The 14,163-nt window shown below is 37.7% G+C and overlaps 1 protein-coding gene across 12 annotated transcripts in view; it reads right to left on the reverse strand.

Moving 5' to 3' along the window:
* NFIB (nuclear factor I B) overlaps positions 1-14,163 on the reverse strand; it is a 439,139-nt gene that overhangs the window by 25,700 nt on the left and 399,276 nt on the right. For 5 of the 12 annotated variants that reach the window (XM_082695043.1, XM_082695048.1, XM_082695039.1 and 2 more), the window contains exons 8-10: positions 12,675-12,859; positions 8,382-8,547; positions 5,173-5,255 (exon numbers count right to left, since the gene is read on the reverse strand). In XM_082695043.1, coding sequence (XP_082551169.1) covers positions 5,173-5,255; positions 8,382-8,547; positions 12,675-12,859 — 434 coding nt within the window. The remainder of the gene's footprint in view (positions 1-5,172; positions 5,256-8,381; positions 8,548-12,674; positions 12,860-14,163) is intronic. The other 7 variants (XM_082695050.1, XM_082695041.1, XM_082695042.1 and 4 more) reach the window with 2 other exon arrangements.

The following is a 14,163-nucleotide window of genomic DNA, read 5'->3' on the forward strand; positions in this document are numbered from 1 at the left end:
CTGATTCAACTTAGATCTTTTCAAGTAAATATTTACAGCGAAGAAGACAATTTTTCCCTCGTGATTTTGTTGATTGAATTTAAGGTTACAGCAAATATAACTTTATTTTTACAGTAATCTCGGGCTTTTAGCTAAGATCAAGTGTGGATATTAGCATTTGATAACTACTCACAGTAAGTGAATAAATAAATGAATGATAAAACAGACCCTGGAAGGTTTTTTTTTTTTTTTAAACTTAAGAACTAGCCAAAAAGCTAAACATTTGCATGCCATTATTTTGACTGAAACTTCCTTTAAATGTGTTTCCTCTCCAGCTAGCATATGTGAAGAGTGACCTCTTATCCATTTACATACCTACCCAGAAGTCATGTGATAGGGTTTTACGTCAAGCTGTCAATTATGATAACAGACACAATAAGAACAGCCCGAGTGTTGATAGGCTGCTTCCTGACTTTATTGAAAGGTTTGTTGATCGTCCACTTGTGTCCTTTCAATTGCTTGCCTCTAATAAAAGACTACCTCTTCACAGTGGTCTCAATGTACCTAGCTTTGGCTTTCCCATTTGCCAGGACAAACATCGTAAAGAAATTTCAATTAATTATTTTAATAAAATAAAAAATCCTACAGAGGCAATGTCTTAGGAAGGCCATCTGGTGTAACAGACATGTCCACTATAATGAAAAGTACCTCCAAATTTGAGTTGTGAAACTGTATCAAGGAAAGTGTTGAAAATATTTTTAATATAAGGTGGCCCAGTAATTGAAATTGAAAATAATAGCATTAAGTAGTCATGCAAGAGTCGTAACATGCTGAAGCTCAAGCACCAATAAAACCCATGCAGTTGTGTGCGTATGTAATGCAAGGACCTGAGATGATCAGGCTGTGCATTCATTAGAGGTAACAGTAAGTACTATATATAGTCAGGAGATTATTATTTTGAGAGATGATGAAAATAAGCCTTATGTCTTACATACTAGAGCTTACTTGACTTTGTTGTCTCCCTTTGGAAAGGCAAGAGGGACCTCCCATTTATTTTATCAAAATCTCAAATCTGTATCAAAAGTTTATATGCTTTCAATAGTTGGTTTGAATTGTAATCTTCTATTTCCAAACGAGAAGCTTCTTAGCTACAAACATTTACTTCCAACTTGCAGTAAGATTTTTTAAATATTTTATGCTGATGTATAATAGTAAAGATTTATATTTTTATTACAACCTTACACTCAAATAGAAGGGTGAAAATCAAGGTAACTAGACCCTCTTTGATCATGCAACTTTCTATGAGAGCAAAGAAAGAAGGCCTGAGACTTAACAAATTCGTGGTGAGGTTGACCAGATAAGGAACTGGTGCTAATTCATATAAGTTGTCTCATATTCGCCATTTATGCTAAAATAGGTAGACTGGATTACGGAATAATTTCTGTATTTTCAAATACGGAGCAACATCCAAGACTCTGCTATAGAGCTCCCATTTTCTCAGAGAGACAAAACTTGGGACGTGTACCTCCTCCCTTGCCTATCGTGGTGCATGTGCACATGCCCTCGTGCAGTACAAGGAAAGGAAAGCACTGCGTTCTACTAAACTTCTGTGAGGTTAACTCAGAGAGGAGGTCTTTGACATTTGTGAAAAGTTCCAAATCATAAAAAAGACATTTCTTTTTTAGTCAGGAAAGACTACAGAGTTCAGTTTCCCAAAGCAGGACCCAGGAGTTCCTCAAGCCACCACACCATCTTCCAACAGGAAAGTTAAAGAAGAATATGGAGTTCCAACTGATACCTGCTTTTAAGATCTTCCCAAGCCAACAGTGAGTGCATGAACTAAGCCAATCACCCCAGAGACAGTCTAGTTCCAGACCTTGAACCACACAACACACAAGACTGTAGTAGAGGATAAAAGAAAAATTTCAAGTCCTGATCAGACGGCATGAGTTGATTATCATGACCAGTTAGAGAGGTTTGTTTTTAATGGCAAATTATCAACTGGTTTACATGAATCTTTTTGAACTATTCTTCATGATTATGGATTTTTTTATTTTTAGATTCAAATGAGATATCATAGTTGCAGTGACAGGTGAAATTCCTGTGTCAGAAAAAATCTAGTATTTCAAGTCAGTTAATGACCGATAAGAATCAGTAATAACCATTATCAAGGAGCACAGAGAGGTATAATTACTAATAATAGCTGTATGTGTACCAAGTTGATGGGCATAAAAGCATATACTTTTAGGATTCAAATTTGCCGATATGGATATATTACTCTTAAAAGTGGAACATAGGGTTAATTTTAACATTGGCCATCTCAATCAAAGAAGGCCAGTATCCTTGTGTATTAGAAGTGACTATTTTGAAAGGTCTACTTTATTATCATCTTGTGGAAAGATTATTAATAAGATAGAATGATTCAACAATTTTAAATTTATCGTTAACCCTAATTTATGTAGGCTATATTAAAGTTCTTTTCTGAGAAAAAATAGCACTGCACATTACACATCAATACTTTTCATAACCTAAAAGGATAAATCTTTATAAAGCAGCCGCCAATAAACTGAAGAATGTACCTGGCAACAATATTTATTCTTAAGGGGTCATGTATATTAAAGGCTATGGGGAATGTTTAAAAGAACTCTCTCAGACTAAATCCATTGCCTTTCTAATTTTGAATTTCTCCTAGCTAATATAAAATGATTGATTACCTTTATTTCATGTACCCCTTGATTTTCCTTTTCATTCATCACTGAGTGCTTTAAACCAAATGCATTTAGAACCTGCTGTTACAAGAGTGGTCTCTTTTAAATCTTTGTAAAGTAATGAAAGGACACAGTAAATCAATCTCATTTCTGCTGTGGGAAAGCATAACCTTTACTCTACTGCAGTCACTTAAACTATTCCTGTCCCTCTGTTCCTGGATAGTAAGCCTGAAACTTCAGCTCAATGGTTCTTTTAAAATTTAGAAGCATAAAAGTAATCATCTTTTAACTGGAACCTTACTTCAGTAATATTCGCATACAGTATGAGATGCACGCACATGTTTTCTGCATGCCTCAAAATTGTAGCTCATTATAACTTTGGTATATTGAGCTTCTTTGTTTCAAAAAGTAGCACAAAGTCTTCCATCATGGGCAGGGCAAATTATCCGTTTGCCTGGTAAATACCAGTACGTTCCATAAACGTCAACTGCATTTGACCAAACAAATATTATTTACATTGTTAACAGGTCTTCACTTGACACTGTCCACTTAAACAAGAAGTGGTGGTCTTTGATAAGAAAAGTCTGTAGCTCCAGAATATGTGTGTGTGTGTGTGTGTGTGTGTGTGTGTGTGTGTGTGTGTATTTTCCAATTAAAATGTGCTCGGACCTCCATCTCTCTGAAGACTCACACTTTGCTGAGGCTTGCTAAGTTTTCTTGATCTATCCTTGGCATAAGTGAAAAAAGTAACTTCTGCACGATGAACTTTTGTGATCATAATAACGTGAGTCATAAATACAGATATGAAAAGAATATTAAAGCTGCCGTGGGTGAGCACAGGGGGATGGGAAGACTACTTCTAAATACATGAAATTGGGTATAATCTTAATGTTTTTGGTGCTAAAGGTTTAAATAATGGAGGCATGTGTCTATGAATTAAAAATTAACTAGAAAGTAGAGATGTGTCATAAAGAATAATGCAAATCCCATGGTAAAAATATTTCTGAAAATATGTGAAATAATTTTTAAAAGAGCAAGCCTCTGAACCTATAAATCCTACATATGTTTTTAAAAAATACAGTGAACATATACATTTGTCAAATAGAACCATATTATAGTAATTATAACACATTTCATATTATAGCAATTTTAGAGGTGAAAAAAAGCAACATTCCAGAGAATTATGTTGAAAAGCCAATGGTGGGCAAAACCACTAATTATTATTTGGTACTTTTTGTAACTGTGTACAGATGTTTTCAGTTAGTTCTCACTCTTTTGTTTTGTTTTGCTTTTTAAAACTCTGGCACAGCCTCAAGTATCTTGAATAAGCTGTCATCTTTAGGATTTTTCTCTGAACTCTACATGTGGTGACCTTTGATCTACGTGGTCTGCTATCTTGGTCCGCAACTGGGCAGGACTTGGGAATTCTGCAGGAGGCATGGCTAAGAACGACACAACACAAGCTAGGTGGGCGAGTCCAGGACAAAAGAAGCAGGGATGAGTCCCTGCGCAGGCTGACCGTGTACGTAAAAACAGACAGATGCGACATAAGCCCATACATCTTACGAACGAAGAGCCAGTTAGTTACACCAGCTCTTTCTTATTCATAGACTACTTTTCCCTACTTAATATTTTGCACGCTGTTTATTTCAAACCGCTCTGCTATCAGAGTTTGAGAGCAGCAAACATATGCATCATAAAATATATTTAAATTCTGAAGTGTTTAGAATTATTTCTGTTATCCCTTAACTAGAATCGTGGGATTTCTGTATTGGTAAGTTCCATGCTTTTGACTGTGGCTAATTTGTTTATAAGCCACCATTAATCCTGGCTGTATATTTTCACAGTTTGGGTAAACACTTCATTTGCATTAAATTTACAGCATTAATGAGATGTGAAATTTAAAATGCTACTTGAAACATAAATGATGTAAGAAAGCAGAACAAAAAAAAGTGTTTTATCACATCTGAAATCAGTAAACCAATTTAAACCTATTAAAACAGGAATGATGTGTCGCCCGAGATTTTAGCTTCATAACTCATCCTCTTGGACTAAAAGTCCAAAATGAGGAGTAAAACATCTGGAAAATATGAAAGTGCTCAAAAAACACAAATTGTGTACTGCTTCTACCCTAATGGGCTTTTTAATCAGTTTTCAATTTTTTTGTCTTCGGAAGCTAAAGGCTAGTAAGTTCTCAATAGCCAATGAGACTGAGGAAAATACCCTGGCCGAGACCCAGTTTACTCATGGATGTTATGGATAGAGGTCACAGAGATGGAAAAGGTCTTGAGCCAATTTGAGCAAGCCTGTTTAGAGAGGCAAGAAACAAAGGATAAATGAGAAAATATTCTGGAAAATGAAATGATCAGTTTCTTTCCCAGAAGCCCCGGGAGCCCCGTTCTGAGTCCAGATCTGAGAGGCAGCATGGAGAGAGCACCAATGCGAAAGCGTGCTACACCGTCACACCTGGGTGAAGCTTGCCCACCTGTTGCTGATGTAGGAAGGATGGGTCTCTTGGGCTTAGTCCCACATATCGATTGGCTTGAGATGTGCCTGAGGCTGTGTAGGCTGATTAAGGAAGAACAAAAACAAAGATAAAAATTGTGAACTATCAGAATGAACACCCTGTCCATGTAAAAGAAAACCCAGGACGTGGGACAGGCAACCAAAAAAAAAAAAAAAAAAGTGTCTCTATTTCTTTATTCTTTTGTCTGAGTGAACACCAAGTGACATTAAAGAATTGGCAGTTGACCTCAACTCAACCCGTTTACCTCCCTCCCCAAAAATCTGTCCAATTAACCACATCCCAGCCTCTGGTATGGGTATCCCACGCTTCTAGGCTCTGGTACAGTCCGGCAGGAGAACCAAGGACTGGCTAAGTAGAAGGGTCCTTTTCCTACATGTCATGTTTCACCAGATAGTAGCTGTCTGATAATGTGAGCATCAATGATAGTCTGTGATTCTAAGTGTAAGACTGAAAGTCTATTGGGAAAAAGTGAAGGCTTGTAATGAATGGGATTTAAGCAGATGTGCTTGATGATACAAAATGAAACATGTCTTACTGAAGAGAAAATCTAATATTCCTAACATGAGGGAGGAGCCTCTCTACTTATTATATTATTTAGAGTGAATTAAGTCAGAATTTCATTTCGTGTGAAAATGACCTTAGATTTGACAGAAATGTTTTTGAAAAAAAAATTCTTTCTTTTCCATAAGCACAAAAAGTCGATTTCTTGCGACTGGTCTAGGGAAGGGGTGGTGACACCTTTGAAAGACTTGGCCACCCGGCACTAAGGACCAATGGCGAATATTCTTAAAGTTATTTAGTCTCGCCCTGCAAGTCCTTTTTGTAGAGGTGCTTTTTGGTACACCGTGAATTTTCCAAAGAAAACGTCTCCCTATTCCTAAAGATTTGTTTGTTTTCCCAAGGAAAGGAGTTCCCAGCACTACAGCGTTCTCCTTGCCCCGTGCTGGAATAAACAGAAGCACTACATTTTCACCACTCATGTTACATCTACAGCTCTGAAGGAAGCTAAAATGTTTGGTTTAACACTATCAGATTGATAAGAAATCCAGACATTAACCTTTAAAAGGTTTTGGGTTTTTTTTTTTTTAACCAAATATATTCATTCTGCCATGTTCATTGGAAGGGTTGCAGAATTAGATCCATTGAGGGTTTTGTGAGGTTAACTTTTTAAAACAGTGAAGATGCTCACAATTCATTATTAATTACTCCTGAATAAAGGGCCCATCCAAGGGCAGCCAGAAGAGCCAGGGGCCCCACTCAATGTCCAGGCTCCTGGGAGTCAAAGGACAGCATGGACAGCTGGAGATAGGCCTCATCCTTAGAGAGTCGCAACAAGCATGCAGTATTTTCCTCTTCTCAGCCATGAGAAAGAGGTTTCCCTGGTCTATGTGTTTTCTTTAATTTTATTGACTTATCAGTTCAATGACCCATTTTTCATTATTAGTGCTATCTCGAGAGCTAGAGCTACAAGTCTGTGTAGAGGAAAGAAAAACAAGTCACTCTATTTCTTTTAAGCAGGAGTGGAAAATGGGCTGATACAGCCATCTTCACACAACCAAAATATCCCTTCTGAATATTTTGCAATTTTATTAGTCAAATCAGATCCCTTTTTGACCAACCTGTAGGTGAGTACAAGAATAATGTATCAGCAAGCAGGCTGACAGCACTCCCATAGTGAGCTGTGATCATTTGGGTCTGATCTTCCCTTGCATGTCATCTATTAATGTCACTAGAAGGGTAAGTAGGTACCTGAAGTTTCTAGAACTTGGTTTGGATCATTTATCCCTTGATAGTCTTTCAAAGACTTAAAAAAAAAAATCTTTGTTTCTATTTGCCTTAATTTAAATTGCTGACTTTGCTGAAAGATGCCAACACATCCACTTTTAAAAGTATTTGAGTGGCTGTACTGTACATAGCTAATCTTTAGAACAAAAGAATTTTTAGTCTTCCTTGACTATGCATTCAGGGAAGTGTTCATTGGACCCTCTACCAACAGACCAGTTAGAAAAATTAATGATTATTGATGAGAATTACAAGTCTACCTGGACTGATTAGGCTATGGGGTCTCATGAATTTTGAGAAAGGAATGCTGAATTCACTGTACCCTCACACTATGTCCTTTTTTCTTGTAGTGTTCCTTCCTAGGTTTTCAGAAGCCCCCCTCACCAATAAGTAAGTAAGTAAATAAATAAATAAATAAAAATAAATAGAAAACGTCTTTCCAAAACCTGAGAAAGAGAGAACAAGTGGGGTTTCTGTAATTTCACTTAGAACAGAGCATGTCAATTTTTTTTGTTCTAGGAAAGAAAATGACACCTCTGAATTTCAGATATGGAATGCGTAATTGATGAGGCATGGGCTAATTCCTCCTGACTGGAACTTTCTCTATTCCACTGTACTAGTTCTAGGAAGCTCGTTAGTTTGGACAAAGCCAATCGAAAAACTGGGTAATAATTTTCTTTGTATTGATGAGTATTCTGTATAAAGAAGCAAAGGATTCATTGGTTTATTGGTATGTTCTATGTCAAGTTCACCAGCTAAATCTCTGATGTTATGGCCGTGTTCAAAAGCATAGTACCTGATGTATCATGATAAACCAAACAAACAAACAAACAAACAAAAAAAAGTCACAATGACAGTGTAGGTAGCTTACATGTACCTAATACTCAGCTTCCAAATGTCCTCATTCACACCCAATATTGTGTTAACTGTTTTTTTGCAGTGACATAACCTACGGTAATATAAACGTGCAATTATCTTCCAGAGGCACGGATTCAATCTGCCTTGTGAAGGACACTGATTTCTATAAGAATGCTCCAATAAGTAACAATGATCTGCTCTCCCTCTGGGTGACTGAGAAACCTCGAACACTACATTATGTTATTCGGTGTCTTTTTCAATGTATACCTTGAACGAGCAGGCATGACTTGCCATTTTTGTTAGAGCTATTTATTCAAACGAATAAGCTTCTCCCTTTTCAAATATGATAGATGGACTGAAATTTGATAAGAGAGAGCTTGTGATAGCCAGGCCACATACATGCCTGCTAGTTCCACATAAATGAGAAATCTCCATCGGGTCCAAAAAGTTGTCCTGTTCTCCACCTTGGATCAGGTATCCAATGGTGCCTTTGATGGACATTTCTCATTTCCTACAGAAATACTTACTGGTTGCTGTAGGTGAAGCTGCCTCACCTTCAGTGGATGTAGTGATGGGTTTAGTATCTGTCATGGTCAGGGTCACAGGTCGCACTGCACTGGGATGGGGAGAGGGTGCCAAGACAGGTGTGAAATGGCCAGGCACTTTCCCTACCACTTGACCACTGCTGTTAGGCTACAAAACAAAAACAGAATGTCCGGTGAAACAATCCAAAAGGCAGTCATATCGTCCAACAGCTCCACTCAGCGCACTTGGACGCGGGAACACTGCATCCTTGCTGGGAAGGCCACAAGCCCTCTCAAGTCTGAGTCACAGAGACCAACCAGCAGTTAGTGGTAAAAAGAAGCAGCAGCATTTCAAAGAAAGTCTTCACCTTCGAAACACTTTGCATGGATGAGTTTGTCTTTACAACCCCCCTGAGAGTCAGGCAGAACTGATCCTTTCGTTGGGTAGCACAGAAGACTCAAGGGGAGACTTACACGCTCAGCCCAAGACAATAATGTAAGTTCTTCCTGACCTAGGGAGAATTTGAGCCATGCCTCCTTCTCTGCTCTTCGTTTTCTACAGTGAGTCAGTTTGGGCTCTCAGAACACAATTGTCACCCAATGATGATGTCACTTACACAAAGAAGATGAGGTATCAAGGAGATCGAACACATCAAACTCAATGGTTTCCATCATTTCTAGTCAATCTGCATTCAGAAACTCTAGTCTTCTGTCATATGCAAGGATGCTGGGACACACATACCAAACCATTTAAATTCCAGGATCTCCACTTGCCTTTTGCTGATTTACTCAGACGAGCAGACAGAATGATATTTAAAGCATTTAAAATTTCAGATCCACACAATGGATGTGGACTTGGTCTGACCTTACAAATAAGGTCAAATAAAAGACTTCCAAAGTCAATTAAAACGTACTGAAATAAAGCAGAGGGGCAATCAAATATACTTTGTTACTTAAGTTCCTCCCCCATGGCCGGGCATGGAGAGTTACACAAAACATTATTGTTGACACTTGTGGGGAGCAACTGAGAGAATCCCCAGGGCAATGATGGAAAAGATATTAATACCAACTTTTAGCCCCACGTATGAAAATAGTGTCTGTGGTAGGAGACAAAATCCTAAGGGTACACTGCTTGGAAAAAAAAAAAATACTGGAATGCTTTTTTTTAGACAAAGAACACTATTCTTGATGACCCTTCATGTTGGACTTCTCCACTGTACGGTGCTCATCCCAATTCACCATGAGAGTATGCGCCATAAATATTTAGCCTATCTAATCAGAATGTTAAAGGCAAAGAATGCAATGAAGCAGGTATTTATCTAAATACCTGCTCATAAATTACCAGGAGTCATTTCTTTAGACAAAAAGATGAACAGCTAATAACACTTAAATACTGTAACTTACAGACATGAACTAATAAGTCTTCGGTTGGGTTCCTCAGAGGACACATTATTTATTCTATAAAGAAAATAGACTTCTTGAATATCCTGCCTATTCATCATGAGTAATTTAAAGTATTTAACTTTATGTCAGGAAAATTGACCAGAGCTTCCCCCCCTACGGAAACCTATGAGAGTTGTATCTTTAGACTAATTTTATTTAAAATAATCCACTGAATAGCATGGCTGTCTCACGCTAATCGGTGCAGCAGCAATGCAATTAATCTCCAAATTGCTGTGGGGAGGATGAGGCATCTCAGTGGCTAGACTTGGTAATCAAAATCAGTACAGGGCTGGAGGAAATTTGGGAGGGGATAGTGGACCCCAGGTGAACAAGCCCTCAGCAACCAGCAACCACCCCCCCTCGTCCTGGCCTAAGCTAAACAGGTAAATATCAAGAGTCCTCTTTGAAATGCAAATTAACTGGTTTTGAGTTGGAGTTAAAAATCAAAGGAGCTATGATGTGTCCATAAAAACTATTTTGCAGTTGACTAGAAAGATGCCTTTTCCTTTCAAGTGGAAAAAGTAGTTTTTTCTAAAGCAGACCACCGGATTCTGGGGATCTGAACGCTGCAAAAGACCGTTGTATATATCTTCCTCAAGAAAGAAGAGCGATCCTGTTTTATCATTGGTGGTACATTCGGTAGTAAAATATATTTCTCTATACTGTGTTCACCGAAACAGTTCCATAGGACCTAACTGAGAACACAGGACAGAAGAACGACAATAATGCCAAGAAAATGCTGCTCCAGGATCTGATATGACCTCGCTCATTCTGAAAGCTTTGTCTACTGGAACGGCATTGACATGAACCAACAGACATTTCTCTCATTTAAAAAGAATAAAACTGACAAAGAAACAAGTCGGTCCCAAGCCCAACAGACACATTTTCTGGAATTTAGGGTCTGGAAGAATGGAAGGTTATTCCTTTTGGGTTTTCTACTGGTTCAGATGAAGCTATACTATAAAGCTTCTCTTTTAAGGCTGTTAGATGAACTTTCATAGCGTAGAAAGGAAAAGAGAGACATTTTATCTGAAAATAAAGTTGAACTGCACTGGGAAAGGATCACCCTGCCTAGTATGTAGTCACTCCTATTATACAAAATCCTGAGAGGGGATTTTTTTTTTTTTTTTTGATTGAGATGAAAGTAAGATGCTTCTCTCAGAAGCTCAATCTTTACCTTAAAAATAGGAAGAAAAGCAGAACAATAAGGCAGATTATCACCTAATATGCCCTCTTAACTTATAAAGAAATGGAAATATACCTAAAACAAGCACTGAATAATTAAAGAAATGGGTAACACTAAGGGCCTGATTTTAATTTGCATAATTTTTCCCCTAACAGTGCCTAATTAAGACATCAGTTAAAAAAAAAATCCAATGGAACTCTAAGATTTTCCACACTGAATTAACGTTAAGGACTTTTAATGGATGTCTTAATTAGACTTTGTTATTCATGGAAATTCTACTCAAATTAAAATCAGACCTTGTGCGCACTGTTCCCAGCTGAGTCTAGCAAAATGCTCTATGGAACTGAGACTCTTGAATCCATGATCTGACAGCAAATTTTATTTCTCAACTGATATACTAAGATCCCACTTCTTTACTTAAAAATTCTTATTATAGTCATCAAAAGTGCTATAATGTTTGGACCTTTTCTTCTAAAATACAAATGGCTTAACTACAAAGTCACAACTCAAGAATGGTGTCTTCAGTTTAGTATTATTAGTCAACAGAACTAAAAGTACAGGTGATTTTTTTAAGCAACCCAAATGGTGTTGGCTATGTTGTTACTCAAAAATAAAACGTTCCCAAAAAAGACCATTTTGCTTCATTCTAACAATTATGACCAAAATTGATTTCTTCAGATCTTTTCTTTGTTAATTCTAAATTAATATGCACATACTAGTCACTGGCATTTGAGTAACTGAACGGCATTAAAGACAGAATGCTTACGACAATCTCGCAGAGCATTAAAAGGTATAGTGAGGAGTGAGCAGGAGTGTTGAAGGTAAAGCAGCAATGTCACATACCAGACCTGAAGATCAAAACTACATCACAGACTTTGGATGTTACAGTTTGTGCCAGCTCTGACACAAAGCCTATCTATTTGATCATGAAAAGTGCTCTTGTATCAAATCACTATTAAGTGAGCTCTCCCTCCATAAAAGAAACCACACTTTTAAGGAGTGAGAAAGGGATAGGAGTCACTACACTTACACAATAAAAGTCCCTAAAACCACTGCATGGTATTTTAATAAATAAATAAGAGAGAGAGAGAGTGAGAGAGAGAAAGAAAGAAAGAAAAAAAGAAAAGACCCTTCTGGTAATGTCATTCATTGTTAAATGTAGTCATGTCTGTGCAAAGAATATTCAAGTAGTCATCAAACACTGACAATGTTTACATTACCAAAGCTGATTTTAATACCTAATAGTTGGCCTCTAAATACGACTGTAAGTTCTTTTGTGTGTGTTTATTTTAGCGCATACCTTGCTCCTGCCTGAAATAAGCACTCTGTGTCTGTGCTAAACCCGGTATTTCAGAGGTGTGAACACCAGCTCTGAGCTTTTTTGTCAATGTACTTTCTGCATAAACTTTCTTTGCAGTCAATGAAAATTCAAAAACGTCAAACCAGAGACATCTTCACAAATGTGCCCCTTTGGGGCAAGACACTTCCTACCTGTCATTCAGCCACCTTTAAATAAAAACTTACTGAGTCACCCAGAACCTTCCTGAAGATGGCTTTCAAAAGCTCCATGTTCTGCCAGACACAGCGTCTGAATAAGCTTCATGTCTGAGAGTCAGACCTGTTCCATCTCCCTTAGGCCCTCCTCTTATTCGCTCTCGCGTTTTTACCTGGCTGGTTTGCGGACTGGATGGGTCATAAGAAGGTACATAGTTCTTCAGAGTATCCTGAGGATTCAGGTGGGGAGGATATCTGATTGTTGGATGAGAAAAGTAGCTCGATGGGGCTGGCGGAAGAATAGCTTGTGTTGGAAATGGCAGCGGTGAGGGTGGCGGTGGAGTTCGAGTGGAGATGACTGCACGGGACACAAAAGGGGAGACTGAGGTCAGCTGTGGCGCCCGCCCCCCGGCACGCGCAAGGCTTGTCCCTGCTTCCCCGGGACCCACCCACTCGCTGATCCCCGCCGGCGGTAAGAATGCACAGCCCTGACCCCACTCTGGGGAACGAGCAATCTGGCTTCCCGGTCCTATGAACGCTGAACCCAAGGAAGATTTTCTTTTATGGGGGAAACCAATATTTCATAAGAACGTTCCTTTAAGCAGTCATTTCCCATCAGAATACAATCTTTGATCAGCAAGTCTTTGTGTCTTAAGTCCAGACCAACTCACAGAATTAATTAAAAGGCAGGGGCACACACAGACTCTCTACTGAAATTCAAAACAAAAGTGGACTCTGATTTTAAATAAATATTTTCCCTATACGTCCTAGCGGGGGGTAGGTTAAAAGAGAAGCCAATAATTAGGAAACAATAATGTGCTGAATAATTGTCTGATCATTGGACAAATGCTTATGAACATTTGATCATAGAGTTTGAGACCTCTTTTTCCTAATGAATTTGTTCCTTTCAAAACCAAAAGAACTCTATTCTGTAACTATTTTTTCTTCCTACTCTAACTTTTATTACATGTAGCTTAAAAGATGTTATTAAGATAAGACTAAGAATAAAACCTCCAGAAATGTGAATTTAAATGTTCATATACTCGTATTAACTTAACTATAAATCACATATTTTATAAAGGGAAATAATATATAAAACATATGTGATGTAGATGATGTTTAATTGTGCTGTAATTTTTCAGCATCAGTATGACCATAATTTATTTGGTCATATATTTGAAATATAATTCTTAAGTTTGAAAAATGGGAAAGAATATAATTGCACAATCATTATCTCTATAATGTTGAGGAAAATAACCACATAAGTACAATTTAAGAGTACCAATGAATATATGTAGAAGTGAAGATTAAATGTCTGTTTCTATTTAATGTTTTGATCCAAATCATAGGAAATTACATATGATAAATGTTTAGTGTTATATGAAAAAACTTAGCAAACAATATGAAAAATAAATTCTTTCCATGACCTATTAATGAAAATCATCTGGACTAACTTATCTCCAACTTTGTAATCATACACACACACACACACACACACACACACACACACACACATATATATATATATATACACGCCTAACAACAAACCTACTGGATCTCAAGGCCCTCCAGGGGTAAGGCACCAGAAAGTACAATTTGAACAAGTGCCTTGTGTGATCTTTCCACACATTGAAGTGTGTGTATCCTTTATCAAAGTGATGC

This window comes from Mustela nivalis (genome assembly GCF_964662115.1).
Source record: "Mustela nivalis genome assembly, chromosome: 13".
Taxonomy (NCBI): Eukaryota; Metazoa; Chordata; class Mammalia; order Carnivora; family Mustelidae; genus Mustela; species Mustela nivalis.